Genomic DNA, 27,042 nt, shown 5'->3' on the forward strand with positions numbered 1-27,042 from the left:
CAAAGATAATTTAGAATTTCTTCTATTTATTACTTAATTGTTAATAGTCATGTAAACAGGCTTCTAAAAAGCAAATCATAGCAAAGTCAGTTGAGATGAACTAAGATTACTATAAATTTCTAAACTTTCTAGACACTGCAACATATTCTGTAGGAAATAGCTGCATCTGTGGTTTCATTAGTATATAGGGAACTCCTGAGAAGGGAAATTCTCTACTAAATGCAGGTCAGCAACTTCTATGAAAGGTATTCATTACAGATTATATCATTTTAAAAGCATAAAACTGAATCCCAAATTAGATCATTTACTTAGAAAATATCTTTTATGGGAATACAGTATGGGAATACTGCAAATTCATGACCAGATCCTGAAATGGAGGCAAATTCTTTAATTGCATTTTTCTATGGATGAATTTGCAATCTCTGAAGCAATCAAGTGAATGTGCTTGAACCAGAAAATGCTCATGTTTGACTGTTTACTTCAGAAAAACGTACTTGTTGAAATAGCCTCCACTAATACACCACGCTGAGGTATTTAAGGTTTTTAAAAAGTATTCAATTTTAAAGTACTTTAAATTGCTAACAGTTGGTCTACCATTAAACTACAAAGATCAGATTCAGAACAAAGGAAATCTGGATGACCTTTCATAAAAACAAGGATTTAGGTTTAGCTTATCATTTAAACTACAGTTTTAAGAAAACTGGTGCCATGAGTATAAACATGGCACAACAGATCCCAACCACAAAGTGACCTTCTAGATCTGTTTCTGGAAATCTAAATTAAAAGGGTTGAGCTAGAACTAATAACATTTTATCTAGCATAAATTCCTATGAATATGCCTGAGCAGATTTATTCTGCTCAGTATCTGAACAAAATCTGAAGATCTCACCACTTCATAGTATCAACATGAAATGTATACGTACCATAGAAAAAGCACTTAAGAAATCTTATTGGTATAAAAAATACTTTTATTTTAAATTGAGGAAGTAATCAAAGCCTTTTGGGGGTAGTGATGGAATTGTGTGTGTGTGTGTGTGTAAAGATCAAAGAGAAGGCAAGAGAAACCCAAATGATTGGTTTTCATACATTTTATGTGCTAAAGAATAGATGAAATGTTGGAAGCAAATAAGCTTTTATTCTTTATTTATTTGCCTTTAAAGTTCTAACAGTGAAGCCTATATTTTGAGTTCATATTGATGAGAGCAAAGATCAGCAGAGGTGTAAACATCCCTTATCTTTTAGTGGCTCATATTATGCTACCAGACTTCTAACAAATGGTTTAAAAGGAAATGGCAACATAACTATCCCTCCTTTTATTACTGATTACAAAAGTTAACTATTACATCTTTATTTGGTATTGGGTCTCTCAAAATATTTCACTGAACTTGTACACTTAGTGTTAGACCCAAATAAAGGAGGAAAAAAATAGAATTTCAAATACAAAACTTGACAAGAGAAAACAGTTTTCAAAAAAACATATTGTCTAAAAATAGTTTCAGCATATCTAGCTTTCCCTCTCATCTTTTGTCCCAAGTCCTGCTCTTACCCCAATCACTGTGAATTCGAAGGGAATCCAGGGGTGATTTATGACAAGAAATCATTACATGTCAATTCTCAAAACTAGGAATTAAGATACAAATAATTCTTACCCAAAGAAACTACTGAAAGCAAATCAATGGAAAAATATGTAGATGTCTACACTTGGAGAACTGTTTAAGCCTGCAATTTCAGGGATCTAATTTATTAAGAATATGCCTCCTAACAGGTTCCAAGTACTTATTTAAAAAATCTCATTCCGTGAGTTTCAATCCTAGTACTTCCTCATATACACTGCATTCATTCTCTTTAAAAGATAGTCACTTTTCCCTTTTTTCTATAGGATTATACATTAATTTTTGCAACTGCATTTTTAATAGCTAGAGATGTTTTGCAAGGCACACACAGTATAGGTAGATTATAAGGTAATAAAAACACAAACTTATTTTTAGTTCTATGGAGAGATGTGTCATGGTTTATAGAATTTAAATGGTAAACCTCATCCAACAAATGGGAGAGGAGAGAGGGAAAAGTAGAAAAGATAACCATATTTGTAGTGTTTTTCCTCCTTCAATTTGTACTTTGATTTCTCAACATGGTGTACAAGCTACTTTAGGCTTTCTTAAACGCTATGGGTACCAGTCTGGTGTTAGACAAACAGTAAAAAAACTTAAGCGCAGGTCCTAGCAAGTTGCCTTCAGAGGTTTTTCACTAGGCAATTGGCTACTGAGTGATGTCTCTCCTTCCCAACCCTGGTGTTTTTCAAGTGGCTTTACATGAATAAGGCTTACAGATATATTAAATGGTTTTAAGCTGTGCAGATAGAATGCCTACAAAAATCAGAATTCCTTCTAAACTAAAGTCCTTTAAAATTCTCATTTTTACTGAGGGAAAGATTAATTCAGGTACTAAGCAATTGCCCTTAAAATTGTCTTTATGGTCAGTATACAGATAGACATTCAGCAAGTGTCAGCCCTCCTCTGATGTTTCTTAGTGTTGTGTAGCAAGGAACCATCTGTAACAGGTTCTAATGACCTTGAGCTCTCCTAAGTCACCAAAGTAGTACCACCAATAGCTGCTTGGCAGCGAGAGGATGGATTAGCCATCAATGAATAAATAACCTCATCAAAGGATGATGACTTTTAAGATATGAACTCATGTAGGAATAGAAATTTTTAACTTAAAAAAAAGCAAAGAAAATCCTACTTTAAAAAAACTTGGTTTAGAAACCTAAGTGAGGATTACTGTAGTTCCTACATACCTTAAGATTATGCCTCTACCCATTCCCTATCCTTCCTAAACTGTGCCCATAGAACATTCTTGGAAGGTCTATTAATGTTATCCTTGCATAGAGCAAAGGGATAAGTAAGGGTACATCTGCAATCAGTATTTGTTGCCACAAGGAATAAACTAAAGAATCTGCCCAGTTTAGCCCTATTCATTTAAGTGCACTTTACTGAGTCATGTGAAAGACTTTACCTGATTTTCCAGATCTTCTCTAACTATAGATCCCTAAAAATCATGACTCCAGTCATGACAAAAAAAAGATTATAGACCTAGAGCTAGAACAAACCTCATTTGTTGTCTACTTCAACACTTTCCTATCACGGATTTGACAAGTGCAGCTCAGGGAGGTTGTGACATAACAAGGTCACACATGTAGCATCAGGGAAATGGGAACACATAATTGCAGTGCAGCAGTGCAATCTCCTGTGGATTCCTACAGTGTCCTTTGCCAGTTTATCACTAGGAAAGCACTCCCTATTAAACTAAATTAAACAATCCCTATCAAGAAAAAGATTATCAGCTACCATTTGACCTAAGCACAAATTACAGGTCCCAAGATTTAATAGTTTGATATTACTTAACAAACTTGTTTCTATAAATGTGTGTGTGTGTGTGTGTGTGTATAAAACTGTCCTTTAGAGACAATTCATTTTATACAGGAATGTCATCAATGTCACAGAAAATAGATAATGACAATTTCTTATAGGAAGACATCCATTTCACCTAGAGGAGGGAATGAATACTTAAGTTCAATTGAATCTATTCAATATTTTGTACTAGGCATAGAGGAAATGTATTGTGGAATTGTCAATTATATTTGAAAACTATGATTAATGTCTTGATTCTCTAGTGGCTTTAATTAGTATTTTCAGCACATCCACCTTGCTGTATAGTTAATTAAAACCCAGAAATAATAATAGTAAGGAATAGAGAAATCTTTATGGATAACTTTCCACCAAATAAAGGGGCTATGATAGAGAGCGGAAAAAGAATACTTATGTTTAGATAAATTCTTCTCAGTGCTAGACAATCTATTATGAGGGTTCCAAAACCCACAATAATGGCTTAAAAACAAACAATTTGTAAAACCCTCTTCCACTTTGAAACTACAGAAATGTAAGATTATATAAGATCACATAAAATTTGTGTTAAGGTTAATAGAATTTTTTTTAGGGAGGCAATCAGAGTTAAGTGACTTGGTTAGTCATATAGCTAGTGGCTGAGCCGGAATTTCAACTCAAATCCTTGACTCAGGGCTCTCAACTGTGCCATCTAGTTGCCCCAAGGTCAATGGACTTTAAAGAATAAACTAAAGCTTTCAAAACTAATTAAGCTTAGTACTGATTCAAGTTTTAAAGATCATTAGGGCAATTTATCTTTAATCTTAACTAATGAGGTATTAAATAAAACTAGCATTTGATTTGTTAAGTAAAAATATAGGACATATAAATAAAATTTCATCCATAATAGCTGCTTCTATAACTCTGCATAACGACAAATTATATCCATATACATAAAAAATGAAACACTAAACTGAAAAGCCAAGTCAATGGGTAGGGAAGAAAAGAGTAGGGGGTTGGGGAAATGGGAAAATTAGGATAGAAAAAGAAATGTCAGTATTATATATATATGCTGCTCATGGAAATGAATTAAAAACATGGCAGTACAAAATTAGCTACTTTAAAGAGCTAAAATTAAAACATTAAGGAGTTTATACAACCCTGTCACCTTTGCCATTTTCCTTCATGTAATATGCCATATTATTGGATGGAAGATGCTACTTCTCTCCAAAAGAACAATTTTCCAAACAATTAAGTGAAAAGTCAATTTTATCTTTCCACCAAACAGCTTGGAAGAACAAAAAGAGTCTTTACACCAATAAAGGAGTTTAATAAAATTAGTTTAACTAAAAATTGTTATTTTAGTTGTCTTACATTTTGATGTTGCAGAAAACATGTAGGGTATACATTAATTGAAATACTTTATATTTTTATTTCAGTTCACCTCTAATTAATACTAATTATAATCAACAATAGCAAACCACTTATTTCATTCCTTTATTTAAAATACAGTCAAGTGCATATAGACTTGGACACATGGCCAAATCCAAATGTACCCAAGACCATATCAGGAAGTTTTAATGAAAAGTTAGAAAAGAACCGTTTGTCTTTATTAACATTAAGTGTATTTTTAACAATACAGATGTTATGGAAAAGATTATCTTAAATTTATGGGTTTTTAAAATAAAAACACAAAGGGAAAACTTTTGGTGGGTAAGCTATTTAATTTAATAGTTTGTTCCCAAATTCTAAATTTCACATGTAAAAATAATAAAGGTAAGATATTCTGAATTAAGACAGTGTTATATGAGAACATGTAAGAATAAAACTACTCTAAAAGCTTGAACCAAAATTCATTTAAACTTAAGATCATTTTGGGGTGAGGAGGCAGAGTGAAGTGACTCATCTGAGGCTACCCAGCTAATTAAATGGCTGAGATCACACGTGAACTCAGGTCCTCCGGTTTCCAGTGCTAGCATGCTATATCCATTGCACTAACTGCCCCTTATTACCATTGTATACAATGGGGATACTCAAAATAGAAGACCAATTTTATTTTAGTCAAAAATACATAATTAATAAATGATATTATATGCAAAACACTTCAAGCAGATCACACTAAAATCAGAACAAGAGCATTTGCAATAATTCCCAGAATAAAAGGTCAAGGAGGGGCTAAATATTAATGATTTTAGTATTAATTCTATAATGAAACTTTAAATTTGCATAGTCTTTGTGACAACTCCAATTTTAGTATGTTACTAAGAGCATTTTTTTAACTGAATACTAATTTCCATAAGCTTTCAGATAGACTCAATTTATTAAATTTTAGTGTACACCAGCATTTTAAAACATGTTAAGCTTGTGATTTATCAAACTTAAAAGGATAAATGAGAATTAAAAAAAAAAAAAAACATTAAAACATTTGTTAAATATTAACTGTTAATATCACTATTTTGAAACCAAGCAATTCTAATAAAAGAATAAGAGAACCCTAGCAATGTGGCAGAGATTTTTGGAGAGCTTGATAAATAAAATAAACTTAGAAAACATTTTTTTTTTCAATTTGTGAGAATCTTTTATTTATTCATTTCCTTAGTTACTATCTTTTGTGTACCTTCTCCCAACTTCAAAATGATTATTTTTAAAACTGTTGGTGTAACATTTATTTTTTGAGTCATAATGTCCCAAAACACATTATCAAAGGCTCAAATTGATACTTCACTTTTGGAACCACTATAAATTATGTGATTGCTTCCATAATTAATGAAAAATTAACTTTTACAATTGTGGAAAAAACTAATTTAGTAATCTCAACAGTTGATCACACACCACAATTGATTTGCCTTTAAATTGGTTTCTTTCCAATGTGCCTCCTTTTTAATGGAAAATAATCTTTAAGAAAACACATAAAAACAAAATAAAGCAATTTATTAAACCTGTTAAGTGTTTTCAATTTTGTTTTTGTTTAACTGGTTAATTTTTACTATAATCAAGTAACTATAGACTTTTGGTGGGTTCAAGTCTCTAGTTCAAATTTCTGTGATTCTAAAAATAAACAGCAGCATAGAAATGTTGCCATAAACTGACTCACTTTAGAACAAAAATTATTATAATTGGCTGGCTGGGGGCATAAATGAAAACCAAATCTTCTTAAATTTCCAAGTTGAGCTGACAAGTTTATAGCCATTTTTAATTATTGAAAATATTGATATGGTATGTAAAAAAAAAAATCAGACTTTTTCTTTTCATACTGTCCTTTAGATTCACCCACTATATACAATGCAGGTGTCATTTATGCAATTTTTATATGAAGCACAGTTATTAAAGATTTAATTTTGAAAGACGCTGATTCCCTTTAGTATACTGATAGTGTATGATAATTTATATGCAAAGTATAATGAACAATCTAAAATATAGACAAGTGTCACTTAGATCATGTACATTTGAATGGATCATAGCACATCAGGAAGTTTTTATTCAAGATATAGTATATGGGAAAAAGTTGCCCCTTTGCTCATGAAATAATATAAACTAAAAATTTGGCAAAACAATAGTCCTGAAAAATATCAGTTTTTTAAATTAATAATACAAACCTTGACAATGGTTTATAAAGATGTGACAACGGGGCAGCTAGGTGGCACCAGCCCCTTTAGTCAGGAAGGCCTGAGTTCAAATTTGATCTCAAACACTTTTAACACTTCCTAGCTGTGTGACCCTGGGTAAGTCACTTAACCCCAATTGCCCCCGGGGAGGGGGGAGAGAAACTGACAACAAAATCTTATTTCTTCAAGTTGATATATTTTGCAATACAGAATTCACAGTAATCACCTAATTGGCAAAACAAAAGAATCTTCTATTTTTCTATAACAGAAGAAATGAACATTTTTACTGTCTTGCAAACAAGTAATAAAGAAACAAATGACACAAAAACTTCTTGATATGGTTTCTAATTGTATGTGTAAACAAAATTTACATCGTTTTTAGGTAAAGTGACTTCAATTACATTGGAAACTTGATCTAAATGATAGTGCAAAATAGTCTATTGTAAAGCTAGTATACCAAATTTCAAGTTATGCTCTCTTCAACAAAGTTTTGCCAACTTAAGTTTTATTATAAATGGAAATTTTTGAAAATACTGAAAATGGCTGATAAAGGATTAAGGATACTCAGATATAGTAAGGGATGCACAAATAGCAAATAAATTCATTTCTCTGAGAAGAAACAAAAAATGTTATTCAAAAATACTTGAAGGTTTCCAAGCACATCAAGAAGGTAAAACAAATCAATATACAACTGACTGGTGAAGTAAAATGAGTTATTAAAAATAAAATTGTGTTTAGTCAAGGATGTGCACTATTTAAACCAATTTATTTTTAAACTGTAATGTTCTTGTACCCTGTTAATTTAAATATTGGTATCCTGATATAATCTAGGTGTTCCTTAACCTATTCATACATTCCATATATAAAAATCCTATAGATGATGGCCTTGGGCAGACCTTCTGAAGATGATCTTTAATTTAAGGGAGAACAAAAATAGTACAAGGTGAAAATTTCATAAAACAATTTTAAAACCCATAAAATGTTAACTTGTTGTTAAGGGAAAGCTTTTAAATTCACATACTGTGAAACTATCAAAATGAGTTAATTCCAAAAATAAAATTCTCATGCACAGGGCTTAATATTATGCTTCTGTAGTACAGTGTGTCAGATACAAGAATCTAAACTCATTCTTCAATGAATAAAGCAACAGATTTTCCCTATTCTGTAAGATTATAAATGAATAAATTCAGGGTTATGTAATCATAAATACAAATCTAGGATTATGTGAGAATAATAGTCTTCTCAGAAAGCTGAAAGTAACTTAATTGAATGTTTACTTCTCAAGGAATGATTGTTGTTTTTTAGGTAGAGGAGGGAATTAGTGCTGAATGGGAAAAAAAAAAAAAAACCTCAAAGAAAAAATCTTTATTTAAATGCTTCTGGTACAAACAATAAAAAAACAAAACAAAATGAAACAAACCAAAAACAAACAAATAAACCATTCCCCATACCCCACTGCACAGTTAAAAAGGAAAAAAGCAACTGATGCACCTTTAAGTATTTCCAGTTTTTCTTCATAACCAGTCTTATAAGTAAAAATATTTAACACGTTTGATGGTATTTTTATAGCAGTTAAATTTTTTCTAAATTAAAAATCTCCAACATGATTTGTATAAATAGTTGGAGTTGTTTTCACCAAAAACACTTTCAAAACAATAAAATCAGCTTAAAATAAATTTATTAAACAATACAAAAATATGCATGCTGGAAACAAAAGGTACATTAAATATACAAAAGCAATGAAAGAAGAAACTATAAGACAAATGTTTTAAATCTAAATACTCAAGCAAAATGCACAACATTTATGCTGAAAAACAAAATATTTAAAGAAATGTACATTTCAAACGAAATGTCAATGATCCCAAACAAAGAAAAAAACATATTCTAACTCCTAAAATGCTTGAATATCAAGAATCAGTAACTGTATGAAACAAATGAAACCCAACAATCATAGGCATTATCTTGGGAAAAAAAAAGTATTAGGTAATACTGAATAATGCAAGATAAAGCCTTTAAGGTCTTAGGCAAAGTGTTGTGTTTTTGTTTTATTTTATTTTAAATATAAATGTTTTGGGTCCTATTCACAAAGTATCTTTCCTCTCATTTCAATTGCTTTTTTTCTTTATTGAAGGAATATTTTCTTAATTACTTTTAGATCTTGTTCTATAAACTTATTGGAGTAAACGTGGTTATTTTACTTCTAAATGAAAATTTAAGTTTTACAAAGACAGGAAAATTCTACAAATAAACAATTTGTGATTATAAATATATACCAATACATGAAAATACATTTCCTTTTTATAATATTTTCATAACTATTTCCAGTTTTAGTAACAAAATTAAACTTTATTAAATGTCAACTCTAAAAAAATAAAACCTATGACAAAATGAATAGTAGAAGGATTTGAATGGGAACATTAAGAGCAGAGAACCCTTCTTCATATTTACTGCTTTGGGCATTCAACCTGGTCAAACTTTCAATGGCAAGTTATATGAGGATTATTAAGAGTCTGAATCAGGTTTAAGGTTACAGTGGTGAAAATGCTCTCCAAAAGAGCGACCTTACTTTAAAATTTAAATGTATGACATGATTTTAAGTAACCACATGACTCAGAAAAAAATAACTTAGAACTGAGGGTTAAGTGACTTGCTTATTAATAAGGTCAAAAAGCCAGTATGCATTTGAGGCAGATATCAAACCAAAGTCTTCTTGGCTTCAAGGTTGACCTGGTATTGCCATACTGTCTTGTCCTTAACAACATCTCTTCATCTTGGATAGTCATTACAATCAAAACAACTAACCTTTCTTTTATGTCTTATTATCCTTTAGTAATCTTTACCTTGACATGTATAATCTACAATTACAAAGTCTACATGCTCTACCCCTCTCAAAGGAAATGATTATAGCTTTAGAGAAGAATAAGGAACTGGCTTATGATGGAACTTAGGTGAAGTGAGCAGGTAAAATGAAGGAAGAATTGTGAATAGGTTCTGTCTAATTTCAAAATATCATTTGTCAAAAGTTTTGAGTTAACATAGTTACCAATTTTTAAAAATACAAAGTAATCAACTGGACATGTTATTCTCAATACACATTTTAAGTTACTAGACATCTAACCTCAAGAACTTAGAATATAAAAGTAAATGTCTTGATGTAGTATTAAATTCCAACAAGTTCTTCAGTCCATTCCTATGTCGCTACACTTAAACAGTTAAAATAAAACCTCTTTTAAAGTTAATGGATGTGTTCCAACCTTATTGTATGTGAGGAGAGGTGGGGAGGGAACCTTCATGAAAAATTAAAGAAAAAGAAATTTTTTTTATGCAATTATCCCCTAGAAAAAATTAAGTTGGAACATGAAAATTGCCAATAATCAGAAACAATTTCTCCTAAGAAATGCTTTTGTTCCTTCTAGTTTACTAGCAATTTGAGCATTAATTTTATTCCTTAAGTTATTTTGGCTGGAATATTTAGGAATAATACAAGTTACTCCTCACCCACTGTAATTTCATCATTTACAACGCTGGAGTTACAAAGAAAATGTACTTAATATATTCACTACCAGACCTCAAAAAATTGCTAATATTTAAAGTAATAAAAAAAAAAAAAATACTAAAAAGTGCTACAAAATATTTCTGAACTTAACTTGAAGTTACTTTGTATTTTGGAACTATTCTGGTATGGTGTCAATGATTAATATTGAAATAAATCTGACTATCACTTTAACTTTTTAATAGTAACAATTACAATTATTTTGTCCATTGGATTTGGCTTAGAAAGTGATAATATTATCACCATGTCAGTTTATAGAACTGAAAATTAAAGGTTTAATAAGAGATTTGAAATTAAGAATTTCTATTTTTCCAATATGACAATGTATCTTTAATACTGTTAACAAAAATACTTTTAGAGGAAATTTTTAAACCAAATAATATATTTCCTTTCTATAGTTTTCTTTAAAGTAAATTTCCTTTAATGCCTATTTTGCAGTCTTTAAAAGGACAATGAACCTATTTTTTGATTTCTGATAGTTTTACACAAGGGATAAGTCCATGAATTGCGTCAAAAGTTGAGGGAAAAAAAACAAATAAATAATAAGAGTATGCATAAAACAAAAGACATTATGAGCTCAATAAAGAAAATTCTGACACTAGAAATCCCATTTCGTTTAGCTTTTCTCTCCCAGACTTTCCATTCTATACACTACAGTTGTGGAGATGTCCTCATTTGCCTCAGGTGACACTTTTTTCCATACTGTATCTTTTAGAGCAAGTTCTTGTTGAAGACTTTCATAATCCAAGGGTCCAAAGGCATGCTAGTTGTTCAAGCAACATACATAATTTTATTAGTGCACTTGAGTGAAGAAAGGTCCAAGCTATAAAATGGTATTTTTCAATGAATGTTATTAAAATCCATTAGCGTACACCCACCACCACCACCAATAACAACACCTAATATTGTATTTCATATAATTTAGGATACCTCTTATGGAAGGTTCTATCTTGTCTTGCATTATTCTTATGTACTTAAATAAAACTAATCAAAAAAGAAAGTTATAAATAACAGAATTTATATAAAGTGCTTTGTAAGCCTTGCAGTACTCCTATAAATATTAGCTATTATCACTTATTATTCCAAGGGAGAACAGCAAGAACATAAAGCATTTACCAGATCTTTTTCTAGTTATAGAAAGATTCAAATTTCTACTATGCCATTTTTCATGAAAACTCAACACCACCCCAATAACCAGTCCAATATTTTTAAATATTCATGCAAATTTGCCTCTCATTGAAGCTAATCTAAAAACAAGGGAATGATAAGCATTGCTAATACTTCAAAAACCTTACCCACTGATAAAATAAAAACACAACTTCCAACTGAGGCTACTGGTTGAAAATGCACACATAATTAAAAGGTGTTTTTTTTTTTTTATTTTAATAAAAAATATTGTAACTTACCATGAACTAGGAAATTTTCTTTCTCAACTTGGTAACCTCTACTACTAACCCTATAGCTTCTTCTTTTTTAACATATCCACCAACATTCTAGTCAGGAGAAAAGGTTCATTTCAAAGCAGAACTTGCTTTTTAAACTAACAATCATTGAGAACAAGGCATATTTGTTTGCAGTACTACCAATATCTATCTACATCTCTACAAAGAATTAATCCCAAATCTCATATTCAGTAACTAGTACAGAAGACAGAAAACTTATTAAGTTACTCCAGTTTTTAAAAACACAAAGGAAAATGCTCATTGTGTATATATATATATATGTGAAATCAAGATAATTTCCACAAAAGCTTCCGATAATTTAGACTCATTCATAATTATTGAAAACTGAACTAAAAATCTATATTAAATACTGACATTATCAATGAAAGGTAGATCTCATTTTTTATTTTTACTACAAAAAGTTACAGTGTAATATAAATAAAAGTTTTAGCTTACCCTCTGATCACCACCTTCTCTTCGAGGATCAAGTTTTTTTGCAAAGTGTCTCAAATTATCATAGTTATGGAAATTGCACAAAGAAACAAGATCCTGCAAATTAAAGAGATGCTATAAGAAATTCGTTATTTTTAATGATTCATCATGAATATTCCCAATACAAAATACATTTTTAGAAAATGAAGTCAGTTTTACTTTTATCTTTTCATCAAACCTAAATTTAACTTTTTAAAAATTCTGTGCCTGAGTGCAGCTAAGACACTGCCAACTCTGATACCAGAAGAATCCAAGTACAAATTGAGACTCAAACACTTATCTCTATTTGCCTCAGTTTCCTCATCTGTCACATGAACAGGAGAAGGAAATGACAAACTACTCCAGTATCTCTGCCAATAAAGACCTCAAATAGCATTCTGAAAAGTTGAAAAACTACTATCTACTCTTCCTAGTTATGCCCTCTGGAGCCAATCACTTGGAGCTTCTTTTATACAGAAGATCTCTAAACACCTGGAAAAGTTCTGTCTAAATCCCCAATTCTTTCAACAGACTCTCTTATGACATGAATTTGAGGTCCTCCTCACCATGCTAAGTACTTTTTTTTCCAATACATTTTCCACCTTTACTCACTGATGTCCTTCCTGAAAATAGTTTCACAAATTGAACACAATCCTCTAGAAAAGGAAGCTCTGATCAAGGAAGGATATAGTAGAAAGCTATATTTCCATAGTTCTTATTTATACTAGGTCCCCCTTACTCCAGACTAATGCATTAGTTTTCTTGCCTGCTCTACCATACTGTTGACACATATTGTATTTTAAGTGTACTAATCCTTATTCCCTCATCCCTGCATTCTTTTCAAACTTCAACACAGCTATGCCTCATTCAGCTTGTAATTGGGAATTATTTTTATTAAACTAAATATAAATTTTAAAATTTAGATCTATTAAATTTCATTAAGCATTCAGCTCAAAGCTCTAACCTATTCAGAATCTTTACATAGTTTTCTGAATCTCAACTTAACCATTGTGTTATTCTACTTAGATTGGACTTAGATCACCTGTACACTTGAAAAATGTATTAAAATATTATAATACCAAGCAAGCAAGACTCCTGGGATACCATACTAAATACTACATTTCCACATTAACATAATGCTATTAACAATTATTATTCTGTACCTGGCTATTCAACCAGTTCTAATTATACTATACACTCTATAACATTATATTAAGCTGGGGTCCATGAACTTGTTTTTTGTTTAATGTTGTATTTCAACATAACTGGTTTCCTTTGTAATCTTTTCTATTTTATTCTAGGCATTTAAAAACATTATCCTGAACAGGGGTCCATAGATTTCACCAGACTATCAAAGAGGTTTTGAGAGAAAAGGGTTAATAAATCTGCTTACACCTCTTCATCTTTCCCACAAATAGCACCAGGCTTTGACAAATGCTTGGATAAAAACCTAGATAAATTTTATCTACACCACCTTTGGATCTATCAATTTAATAACCTGTCAAAAGAAGACTTTTTTATTGAAGCTGCTTTTTTTGACTACAGATATTCACTAATATAAAGATTTACTGTCTAATGTTCAGATTTTTTTCTGATCAGAAACCAAAATCAAGTTTGCAGATTTCCATTATCTTAACCTATCTGGAAACTGGGACAATGTTCCTTTCTCCAATTCTGTGGTATACCTCTCCTATACTACATGAGTTTTCAATCACCAATAATGGCTCAGGAATCACTCTGCTAGTTCTTCAGTGTCTTATATGGCTCATGTGGTCCCAGTGATGATTCCAACTCATTCAGGACAGTGGAACTCATTAATGGCAACTAGATGCTCTCTTTTTATTTGTCTTGGTTATCAACCGTCAATTAGGGAAAAGAGTCTATTAGCCATAGGCAAAAAAAAGTGTATTAATTTCTAACAACTTTGATCTGATGTTATTATTTCTTAAAGTAAGGACTCTCTGGTTACTATCATTAAAAAATTTTACTTACATGACAGAAGTGAATTCCCTTAACACTGTTGCCCATCTTATCTAATGGAGGAGACCAGCACATCATTCCCATAACATTAGGAACAACTAAAAGAATGCCCCCAGCAACTCCAGATTTTGCAGGGAGACCAACCTGCAAAAGCATTAAAAAAAAAAAAATGTCATTTAAGTTACCATGATAAAAAAATAACAAAAGCTAATTTTTATATAGTCAATTGAAGGTTAACAAGTCTATTAAACTGACAGAAACAATTCTTTTCTTCTTTCTAAGTCTAGAACTCAATCTATTATGCCACTATGACCTAGGACTTGGAAATGTGTGATGATGATTCATAATTTTTAAAAATTACCTGTCCCTCCATGCTTGCTATATGACATACAAATATGAAAAAGGAGAGATGTTCTATTCAAATTCACTTTCCTCTTCAAAATAACCAACTACATAAATTAATAGGCAATTAAGTGTCTAAGAATATATGACCATGGGGGTAGGGGGAAGAAGGTAAAATAAAAGATTTCTTCCCTCCTCCCTCCTCCAACACAAATAAAACTTGAAACATAAAGGATTGTTTTCTTAAAGAAGCCACATAACTTTCAATACTTACAAGTGCAAAATAATGTAAAAGAACCTAAATAATAACAGGTTTTAAAATCATGTATGCTACAAGTTGACTAAAACAAAGATTTATTATTTTTAAATTTTAGTAATTCTTGAAGCATTAATAACTCTAGTGCTAAATATTAACAACTATAAATATGTTCTCTATTGACCTTGAAAATACAAATAGATATGAAATATTTCTATAAACTAGTTCTAGAATTTTTAAGAGCAGTCAAGATAACGTTTAGCTGTGTTACTTAATACTGTAATAAACCTTTTAAGACTCTCATACAGTGTATATGTATACAGTGTAAATGTAAAGTATAAATGTTTTCAGAACATATCTTAAAAATCAGTCCAGACTAGTTTCTTGCTAGAGAAAATAAACATGTAATTACTTACATGGAAAGCAAATTGACCTGAGAAGTCATACATGCCACAAGAATGCATCAGACTTAGTGTATTTCGAACTGCTTCTGGACTCAGTACTCTTTCACCAGTGATTGGACAGAAACCACCATTAGCTAATGTAGAAGCCATCACACTGGCTGATTCACAAGTCACTTCAATGGAACACAACTACAAGAATAAAGAATTTTGAAAATGTAAATTCTAATTTCCTCTTAGAATTTTTTCTTTTTTTTTTTTTTCATTTATTTTCATTTATTTTATTTTTGCTGAGACAACTGGGGTTAAACGATTTGTCCAGGGTCATACAGCTAGTTATTATTAAGTGTCTGAGGCCAGATTTGAAGTCAGGTCTCTTATTTACTGCATCACCTAGCTGCCCCCTTTAAGAAATTTTAAGCTAACTCCGAGGTTGGGTTATCTGGATTTTTATTTTATGGACATTTGAGAACTCTCTTTCTGGGGGATAATATGGTTCTATTAGGTGACATCTCATAAACCTCGCTTTATTTAAAAGTAATTAAATAATGAATAAAATCCTGATAAATGAAATGATTTGTCACCCAAGCAGCAAACTTAGCACTAGAAACACAGTCCTCAAATTTACAACATAAATGAGTTACACAGTGAGGCTTCATGGTGTAGAAGACTTGTTTCAAGTTTCACCTCAGTTCAGACACACACTAGACTGCCTAATTGGAAAAGGGGGTTTCCTTATTTGATGGTTCCCTAAATTAACGGAATTCTTCTCCCTAGTCATCCTTCTTATACAAGTTATTCCAAAGCTCGTTTGCCTGCCTGCTAAGTGCCTGAAAGGGCCCTACACAAACTACCCTGATGTTTTCTTGCCAACTCTACTGGACACATACTTAGTTGAACTCCTTCTTCCCCTAGGCCTCATTTTGGAACCATTATCAAATGAATTCTGCCACTACTTTTATCACTCTACTCCTTCCTCTATGGCTATAACTCATGAACTCTGTAACTTTTAAAACTAAATTATACTTCCCTGATCACTCCCCTTCCCAATGTGTTTTCCCTCATTAGAATAGGATATGTTTGACACATAATGAACACTGAATAACTATCTTTTCATTCATTCAAACACTTTGTTACTTAAATAGGAATACTCAATGTAAAGAATTTATTTTTATTTCAATAATAGAGAAATTGAAGCATGCTATATTTTAAAAGTTAAGAAATATATCAGAACTAGAGTTAAGTTAGAAGAAAATGCCTATTTGACATATGAAACTAGAAACTTACTCCTTCAATGAAACAAGTATTTGTCAAGATATTTAGGACATATCTGAGAATTACAAAGAATAAAAAGGACTTAATTTTCCCCAACTTGATCCCTCTTAGCTCATCTACCTTAAAGCTTCTTAAACTGTGGGCTGTGCAACTGAATGCATGGGTTGCAAGATTATGATATATATTATCAATAAATCTTTGATTTGTACACCTCTTTTATAAGGATCTGACAGCTCCAATGCGTTATTGGCATGCTAAGAAAACTTCCTAAGAAGTTTGGCCTTCAGATAATGAAATTTGTAGCTTAAGGAACATAAAATATGGAGCTGCTGTTACCTATGTTGGAATCCCTATACCGATGAAATTATGGATCGAAGATACGTAGATACTTTGATACTTCAAAGCAACAATGCTTTAACAGAAAATTATTTTTCCTTACTTTTACAATTTTTAAATGCTTATTCAATTCTGAAGTATAATAAAAGGCTACAAATCCTTTTGCCTTTGGGCAAAATGTTTATTTTAAAAAGACTTAAAGTGCTTATTAAAAGTATTTATTGGGGACGATGCTTTTACATTTATAATGGAAGCTAATGGAAAATTTGCATATATACATTAGCTTAAGTCATCTTTTCTGAAACAACAACATTCTATGACTTGAGGTAGAATGGCAAACATATTTTGTATAGTGAAATCATAGCAAATCACCTGGAAGTAGAAGTCTAATATCCCAACCATGTCTGTGCCTTCTGGAAAACACTAAAAAAAGAAGAAAGTCAAATAAAGATATTTAAGCAATTATTTAGTTTGACAAAGAAGAAAAATAAGTAAAAAGAAGGCAATGTATTGTTTAAGTCACAGTATTTGATATCCATTTCCAGATGCTGTTTGTAACATAATGATGGAAACATTTTGGATCACAACTGAAAAAGTATTAGTATTTAATCCACAAAACTTTATAGTACTACAGGCATATTACAGCAATGAAAAGTGAAGATAATTTAGAAGGAATTAGGAAAGATTATTAATCACAAGTAAATGTTTAAAATGTGACTAATCACATCGTTTTTTAAAAGATTAGTGAAATATAACTTTTAAAACTATATTTGCCATATTAAGTATGTTATGCACCTTAAAATTCCAAGTGCTGAGTTGGAATAATAATTTTTCAAGGGCTAAAAAACTAATCTATGCTGAGACAAAACAAGAACATAAAAGCATAATTTGTACTTAAAAAAAAAAAAAAACTTTAAACCTTTTTCTCCTTTAAGTAATATCCTATTGCAAAATTCCGATCTCCACTTTCCCGTTCAGATTGAAACCTGGAAAACAAAATAGATTCAATCTAGAGAATAAAGCACAGTAATTCTGTAAAACTGCAGCATTCTAAAAGCTAATATCTCAAATATATTTCCATGAAATAATATTACAAAGGTGTAGTATTAGAAGGAAATTTTAAAAAGTTAAGAAATATGTTCAAATAATGGGTCTCTCAAGTGGCAATTAAGCTAGACTTAGCAAGGACTCTGGCAGGGGAGGGTTCACTGTGCCCTCCTGCCAGCTTAGTCATAAGGCCCAAAAGGAAAAAGTTGAATCTTCTCTTCCCTCTCAACCCCATGGCCAGTACTCACCAATGATAGATGCTTACTAACTAGAATGCTAACCCCCGAGGTCTTGCTCTATTCTGATCCTCAGGGATCATCATTCCCTTCATGATAATATCGATCAGGAACATGACCATTGACAATGTGGTCAATAACTACAATATTTCAGTGAGCTGGTGGAACACTTAATCCTTACTTCTTGTCTTGCCATTTCTCCCCAAGAACTCCAGGCTTCTCCCCAAGACTGGGCCTTTATATCTTCCCTGAATCTAAACCATTCTATGTGTTTTGTTCCCTAATTATGATGGGAGCTCCTTAAGAGTTAAAAACTGTCTTGCATTTATATTTGCGTCCAAGAAAGGTTCAGCACAGTCCTTGGCAAATAATAAATATTTATCAATTTCTTTCTTTTATTCTAGTCCATCCAACCCAGCTGCTGAGTGTCTGAACCCAAGCCATTTGTTCTCCCATATATTCTATTTATTTTCAGTATGCAATACTGAAATACATATTATAAAAATTTGAAATCTCTAGAAAACAGGACAATTTTATTCTAGGATGAAGCTGATTTATTTAGTTATAAATACATCTTTAGAATTCAGATATGATAGTAAGAATAGAAGCCATTAACTATTAAAAAAAATTCAGATTAGTTATTAACTAAGTCACTAAATTAAATGTTTACACTACATATGCCATTAGAAGTATAGTTCAGGTTCTGAACACATGAAAAGTCACAACTCCATCTGTCACTGCAAATGTTTCAAAAATAACAAGTCTCATGAACAAGATCTAGCAATCAAAGATAGAGATAAAATTGTTTCCTTAAACATTTATAGGGCTGCTTTCATTGTATTTTTACAGAGCTATTTGTCCTGCTTAGCAACACTCCATTTACTCAGCTTTACTCATATAAATCCACATGTAGACATAATCTGATGTCCATTCCTAATATCATAAAGGCTTAGAAAAACTAAAACTGCTGCTTGTTTTTTCTTTAGACTAAAAGCTAAACGTAAAGAAATTACATATCAATTGTATCTCAAATGCTTAATATACTTTAAAATTTAAAAATTGCTATTTTTGAATGTTCTGCATCACCAATTTTAATTTATAAGAGAAAAACTGCTATAGAGCACAAACCATATGTAAGTTACTACAAAGGAGACCCAAAGACAGGTTGCCAAAATTATAGCTTCCTGCTTAGGATATGACCCAAATTTTGCATCACTCAAATTCATCTCTTCCTTTCCATTTTTACAGTTATCATCCTAGTTCAACTAGGCACTCAATATTTCTAAGTCTTCTTTAATAGCCATCACTGATCTTCTAGTTCTAATTCATATGTATGTATATGTGTATAAATAAAACTACCAGAATATTTTTTTAAACATTTAAGATATTCTACTAATCAAAAATATGCAAAATTTGAGTAACAGAATATTCTGACTAGTGAAAGCCTAAATTAATGGATAGAGAAACATGGATGAAATGGCTGGTGCAAAAAACACAATAAAAAATTCACTAAAATACAAATCAAAGGACATCCAAGCAGCAGTAAGGGTCCACTTGAAGTATAAATCTGTAGTGGACTCACTTCCTTCAATAGTATTTTGTAGTTCCAAAAGGATGGATGAGGATGACCAAGAGTTAGGGACTGCCAGGAAAAGAACAGCTAAAAGGTCAAAGTAGTAAGGGGACATCAGGGCTGAATAATACAATGAGGTTTTTTTTGTTTTGTTTTGTTTGTTGGTTTGCTATTTTGTTTTTGTAATACTGGATAGTCCCATCTCTCCCAAATTGGAAATAAAGAACCCAGACTCAGGCAAGATCTCATTACTTGTTGGCAGGGAAGTAGTTTAACCCGCCTCAGGCAACTTGATCAATCCTCACTTCTGAGGGGATCACCATACTGACACTGAACTTTTTGCAAATACCCTATAGTTATCCCACTATGGCAGTTTTCCCATCAACCGTTAACCACTTTAGTTTCCAGGATCATAATTATTTGCCACCATGCCTGGAAACCAGAAAAAAAGATGACAGACTTAGAAAACAGAGAGGGTTCAAAAAGGAACAGTTTCCAAATGAGTTATACAGATTCCTAAGCTTGGATGAGTTGGAAAGTGAAAGGCAAAAAGAATGACAAAGTCAGAGTAGGCAATTTCAGAGGTTCAATATGTTAAAAAGCAGATATGCAAATAAATAAATAAAATTTAAAAAAAAATGTCAAAGAGTTATGATTTAAGTAAGATACTTAAAACACAATCCATCCTGCATACAGCATAGCCTTTTTTTCCACTTGGAATTATTGAATAGTTTTCTACACATAGTCAGAAAGAAAAAAGTGAGGAAGGCCTTGTGCATTATACAAAATAAATAAATAAATAAACAAATAAATGCCGATTCAGTAAAGAAGGAGACCTGACCAGACTCATGAATCAGAGAGATATCAGAGTATGATTATAACAATAATACAGCAGTATAGTGGTAGCAGCAGGAGTAATTATATATTGGTATAGAGAAATATGTTAGTATTTAAATTGTAAATTTTCTTTGCAATAGACTTTACAAATCTTAATTTTTCCTCACAAAAGCCTTTAGGTAGGTGCTTTTATTATCCCCATTTTAGATAAGGAAACTAAGGCAAAGAGGGATTAAATAAATTGCCCTGGGTTACTCAACTAGTTAAATGTCTGAGACAGGATTGGAACTCAAGAATTCCTGACTCCAACCACCACACTAGCTAGCTGCCTGAAAACTCTGCTGCCGAATTCAGAAATTACTACTGGAACAAGACCTTTTTGATCTTTACCTACTCCTGGCCTGTTAATATTAGGAAATGCTTTCTAATGAAGACTTTAGACTTCTAGAAATTTCCCTTATTTACTAATTTTGCTGCTTGAGTAATCCTTCAGAGTTGGAGCAGCATAAATCTAGAAAATCTTAAAAGGGGCTAGCTATTTACTTTAAGGATTAAAAGGCAGAAGAAAAGATACAACCTTTATTTTAACACTAATTCATAAATTTTAAAAAGACACGAGCAAACAAATCTCAAGATTAATGCAAACCTATTAACAACCTTATAAAAAAACTGTCCAAATAAATGATAAGAGAAATACAAATCAATACAATCCTAATAACATCCAGTGAATTGGTAAAAATGACAAAAGAATGGAAATACTCAATATTGGAGGTATTATGGAAAGGGAAGAATTTAATGTATCCACTTTTAGTAGAGATATGTAAAGGAATTTAGAATTTTGCAAATAACATGGCTGAAATGCTCAGAACATTGGACCTAGACATTCTACTCCAAGATGTATCATTCCAGATAAGACACTGACAAAAAGAAAGGTTCAATATACACCAAAATATTTTAGCAGCAGTATTTTATATGGTAGCAAAGACTTGGAAATAAAGTAGATGCCAATCAATTATAGGAATGTGTAAACAACTTGTGATACAAGAAGGAAATGAAATGTCATGCTGTAACAATATTGACGAATATTGAGAAGACACAAACTGATAGAAAGTGATGCAAAGTCAGAAAAACAATATACCCAATGATTAACAATTAATAATAAGAATTTATGCTTTTTGTTTTAAACTACTTATGTAAGAAAACATTTGGAAACAAGGGATTCCACTGTATTGGATAAGAGCATTCAATAAAAGTATCACTAATGAAATCTGTGGTAAACACCATTTTCCTAGAGTTTATCTTTACCAGTTTTATGACTCAAATGTTTCTTAAAAATATTCATTTTTAATGAAAGTCAATAGATCAGCAAAACTTTATGAAAAAAATTTTCAACTCCTTCTATTCTAACACATTATTCCTAATTATTTGAAAGTTCTTCCCCTATGCTTTCAAGATATAACTAGAATCCAGTTCCAAATTCTGATTACAAGTAAATAAAAATACATTTTAACATTTTATAATAATTTGGACTAATTTTAATTTTCCCTTCCCATCCCATCCCACATAAAAACTCCCATACACTGAGTAAAACCCAATAGGAAATACTCACGTGGCATTACTGAATCCAACATATTCATTACCAGCCATCTTATTCAAAAACTGCATCACCTATAAAATAAAATTTAAATTTTTTTAAAGTTATAACATGATGATCAGTAGAAAAATATTGAATGCAAAGTAAAAAAAAAAAATACAGTTCACTTACATAGTCAAATTTTTCAGCATTATTTACTCCTTGCTGCAAAGAAAAATGAGAGATAAGAAAGTGTAAACATATTAATTACCATAAACTTTTAAACTACATACTTTTAAAATTTCTACTATTATAATGGGTACATTAGTACTTTTAAATTTAAAAAATACTATTCAAATAATTTAGTATTTAGATAAACTGTTTTTACTACATATAAGTTCTTTCATCAAAAACCTGTATATTGAGAATGGATTTGAAGGAGGAAGGGAATGCTTTATTTTAAGTATTTTAAAAATACAACACGACAGATGCTAACTATATAAGTGTAAAAAAAAAAAAAAAAAAAAAAAAAGATTCCTCCCATCTTTCTAATTAGCACATTTTGGTCCAAGTTCAATTTTGCTAGGATTAGTGCTATCAATTTAATTAATATTGAAAACTTAAAATAAAGTTTAACCCTTAGGCACAGGAACAATTACATTTTCATCATTATTTTCAATAACTAATTTTAATCAACTTTAATCAGTGCTAGAGTTAGAAAAATGTTATTTTTCAAAGCTAACTAGTATTTTATTGTTATAGAACTAAAAATATCTAGTTGTGTAAAAACTACTGGTGTAGAGAAAAATCTACACTTAATGTCATTTACGACACCAATACCTTGGCTATCAATTCTATTCCAGAGTCCATTTTGTAGAAAATTGGCTACAACAAAACGTGGCATTGAACCAAGTTCAGTTTATAGAAGATGTATTGTTTCATCTTACTAATTCTAACATTTGAGTTACTGCAAATTTAAATAAAAAACCCTACTAAGCTCACTTTGTTTTCAAGTAACCAAATGGTTTCATTTTACCTCAGAGAAGTTTACATAGCAGTAAGTTGTAGATCTGAAATCAAACGTATTAATTGGTGATATGCAGCACCACAACAGAAACAATACATCTTTAATTTTTTTCAAAGTTACAGAAAAGTCCGCTACTTTATATAATATGTAAAATTTATCCTAAAAAAATCATTTTTATTACAAAGTGAAGGACAATATATCAATATTTTACTTGGTGAAATGCATAAAGCCAGGTTAATTTTTCCCTTTACAGTAAATTGGGGTATTTCCTGATATCTGTGAATTCCCATGTAATTAAATCCATCAGAAATGAGTATGTGCAATCATACACGTACAATCACTAGCTGTAACAAACATTATACATTTGTTGCATAAAAAGTGAGCACTGATCAAGCTTAATGAGTACAAAATAAAGGCAATTAAGTAATAACCATATTTTACTCAGATCTAGCTATTTTCCCTACAAGACCTCCATCATGAATTTCATCATCAAATGTTGTTTCTAAAATATAGCAGAAAATACAAAATGTAGAAATGTAATGCCCCAGCTGTTCAATGAAAAAATAATTAAAAGAAGAATTACCAACTTCATTGAACTGTTGCAGTTGTCAAAATATTCCATAGATCCTAATGCTGTAAAATATGTAACAACATTTAAACCACAAAAACCTTTAAAAAAAAAAAAAAACAAAGAACATCTCTTTGGAAAGGTATGTCAGCATTAGTCATGGGATGACATAGGAAGAATCACTTGGTTATACATTTAATAAATGTAAAAATAAAACAACTTACACTATGGTTCTGTACAAGTATAAGCTTGTATATAAATAAGACATAAGTATATGTCATAAGTACATAAGTATATGTTTGACTTTATTTTGGTTCTTTTACTCATTACTTAACATGACAAATATAAAAAGTTCTTAAACTACCTTTATAGGCATATGTCTAAATTACATAATAAATAAATGAAGGGGGAAATTTTTCATTTTGCTTCTACTGAACATTTGAAAAACCATATGTCTTCCTTGTATATTATTATATTATATTATTATTATTATTATATATTATATATATTATATTATCTAAAATCAAAAAAAAAGAAAATCAATTTAAATCCACAGGCTGTAGTTACATATAATGGAAAAAAGGAAGACATTTAAATGTCCTCGAACTAAGTATCTTGACCACAAATTCCATATCTTAGTTTAAAAGTATTAGAAATATCTTTTAAATGGTAAATCACAGAAAATCCCATCATTAAAATTTAGTGATCAAATTTATTATTTGCTATCTATATTTTCCGAATAATAACTTATAACCACTCAATTAAATTGATTTTCAAACTACAGCTTAAATTTTAGATCTTTTTTTTGGAATAGAGGGGGGGCAAAATGGTTAACATTCTTATGTTTCAGATTAAAGTTTGGACACTTTTGGAAAAATATGTGCAGATTTCATCCAAACACGTATTCATGTGTATACTCATATAGGTATATAAGAGATATACCAAAATAATACATTTTTACATTCATGATATACATGCTTGTGTATATAGACCAGACTGTGTGGATGCTGTTGTACATGCATACATACATATATCATTCCTTTGTTAGATATATAATATACCCATTCATAAACATGAAAAAATGTTTCTAAATGAATACGTGAATTTATCTGGTAAATATTATGTCTAAAATGATACGTGGGATGCCTACTTTTATATATATATATAAAATCAACTCTAAATTTCCTCATCTCTGATAACTTGAAAAACTACAATGGTTAAGGAAACTTTATTGTCCTATGTGAATCTGATATTTTAATTTAATTTAATTTTTATTTATTTTTTTATTCTTTACAGTATTCTTAAAAGATGCCAGTTTAAATTTATTAAGTCTCAATTAAGCAATTCTTTATCGAGTATACTAAAACATATATAAGTACTTGAGGAAAAAAATGAACTGGACAAAAGAAATTTTAAAAAAAATAGAACCGACTTTCTAATTAATTTCTCAAGCAGAGTACAGAAAATATTTTCTAGTTTATACAAAACTGACATATTACACTCTCGTCATAACCTCAAACACACAGTAGTACCACATTATCCAGATTCACGCCTCCAGAAATATAAAAACCAACTACAAATAGCGCAGCATAGCAGAAGGGTCACTGGAAACGTAGTCAGTCAGAAGACTTCATTTTGAGATTTTTCCCTGCCTTTCATTAGCCATGTTACAGCTCTCGGATTCCCACTTTTCTCCCCTGTAAAATGGGGGTAGTTAGTTATACTTGTACTACCTACTTTCTACAGTTATTATGAATATCATGCATGGAGAAAGAAGTACTTTGCAACTGCACAGAAATGCATAAAGATGTTTTATTATGAAAAAAAAAATTAGAGGGAGATTTCAATTTCAAAAAGGAAAGGTATGATAGAACCCATTTATGGAAACTGGCAAGTTGTTGAATCAATTGTTTATTTTAGTATTTATCCTGGGAAACAAAATCCAACCTAAATATGGCTATGTACTTCTTTGTAAGTATGTCACAAGGGGGATTTTCTACTATATATTGAGGTGAAAAATACCATTAGGTGACTATGATACAGGTCCATTTACAAAATAAGATTAACTAAAAAGGATTAAGCTAATTTGTTTTCTTCTCTAAATGAGCTACTTGATTCTGTCACCTAATATAGCAAGCCACCCTATATATTAAGATTTAAAAACTCATCTAAGAAGACAGAGGGAAAAGAGGCATTTAAGCAAGAAAGGTGGGAGAATTATACTAAAATGGTTGAATAAAATTCCCATATTATCAATTTAGCTCTCTCATTGAGAATGCCTTGAAATCAAAGATTACTGGGAAAGTTAAACTAGATATTACAATCACAAATAAGAAAATTATTAAGTCATATAAAAAGGAAAAAAAGAGAAAAATTATTTTTGATAATAAATTCTGTTCCTATCTGATATGTACTAATATCAAGGAGCACAAAATGAAATAGACTAAACAATTCTCTCTTTACCAAATCCAATATACCTACATTTATGCTTTGAATTGACCTTAAAAGTAGGTAACATAAGCAAGCCTAAAAGGATACTGATACATAACAAAAATCCTAGTTCAATTTTTGTGATACGCTTAAGGGCACCTGCAAAATAAGCTGTAATTTTTTATGTGGTCTTTAAATTAAGGAAAACTCCAATGTTTTTTTGTTTAATTCCAAAGTATTTATCTTATGGTTTCTTTTAAAAAGCTAAATCAGCATTTAAATAAGTCAACATCAGAAATAATAATTTAAAAAAATCTTGAGACTTGAAGTAGAAAGTGACATAACAAGATTAGGCAACTTCTTGTTAACTTTTAATAGGAAAAGCAGGAGAAGTTGACAACTGTGTTCCAAGTTTCTTTGATAACTGCTGTCCCATTCCCACCACGTTATTTCCATAGTTACATTTTTGAAAATTTAAACTAGGTCATAAAGATTTCTTATTACTGAAAAGGAAATGAGTATAAACTATCTTTTAAAAATGTTAAGTGTCACAAATATAGGAGCATCTTCTTTCAAACTCTCTTGCTTTTCCAATTCATTTAAACAGGCAAAAGACATGTGAGATCAAATGAAAGAGACTACATTCAAGTGTAATGTCCATAGTGACCAACTGCTGTCCCCCACCCAAGAAAAGTAACTGTAACACC

At 30.7% G+C, this 27,042-nt stretch overlaps 1 protein-coding gene across 4 annotated transcripts in view; it reads right to left on the reverse strand.

Moving 5' to 3' along the window:
• The window catches only part of GLS (glutaminase), a 76,320-nt gene that overhangs the window by 13,424 nt on the left and 35,854 nt on the right, over window positions 1-27,042 (reverse strand). Inside the window, exons 2-9 of one of the 4 annotated variants that reach the window (XM_031960299.1) lie at window positions 23,921-23,970; window positions 22,503-22,535; window positions 22,347-22,405; window positions 17,964-18,030; window positions 17,417-17,467; window positions 15,449-15,625; window positions 14,447-14,578; window positions 12,440-12,532 (exon numbers count right to left, since the gene is read on the reverse strand). In XM_031960299.1, coding sequence (XP_031816159.1) covers window positions 12,440-12,532; window positions 14,447-14,578; window positions 15,449-15,625; window positions 17,417-17,467; window positions 17,964-18,030; window positions 22,347-22,405; window positions 22,503-22,535; window positions 23,921-23,959 — 651 coding nt within the window. In that variant the 5' untranslated portion in view covers window positions 23,960-23,970. Of the gene's footprint in view, window positions 1-8,649; window positions 11,365-12,439; window positions 12,533-14,446; window positions 14,579-15,448; window positions 15,626-17,416; window positions 17,468-17,963; window positions 18,031-22,346; window positions 22,406-22,502; window positions 22,536-23,920; window positions 23,971-27,042 lie in introns of those variants that run through there. The other 3 variants (XM_031960297.1, XM_031960298.1, XM_031960296.1) reach the window with 3 other exon arrangements.

Source organism: Sarcophilus harrisii, chromosome 3 (genome assembly GCF_902635505.1).
Source record: "Sarcophilus harrisii chromosome 3, mSarHar1.11, whole genome shotgun sequence".
NCBI classification, from domain to species: domain Eukaryota; kingdom Metazoa; phylum Chordata; class Mammalia; order Dasyuromorphia; family Dasyuridae; genus Sarcophilus; species Sarcophilus harrisii.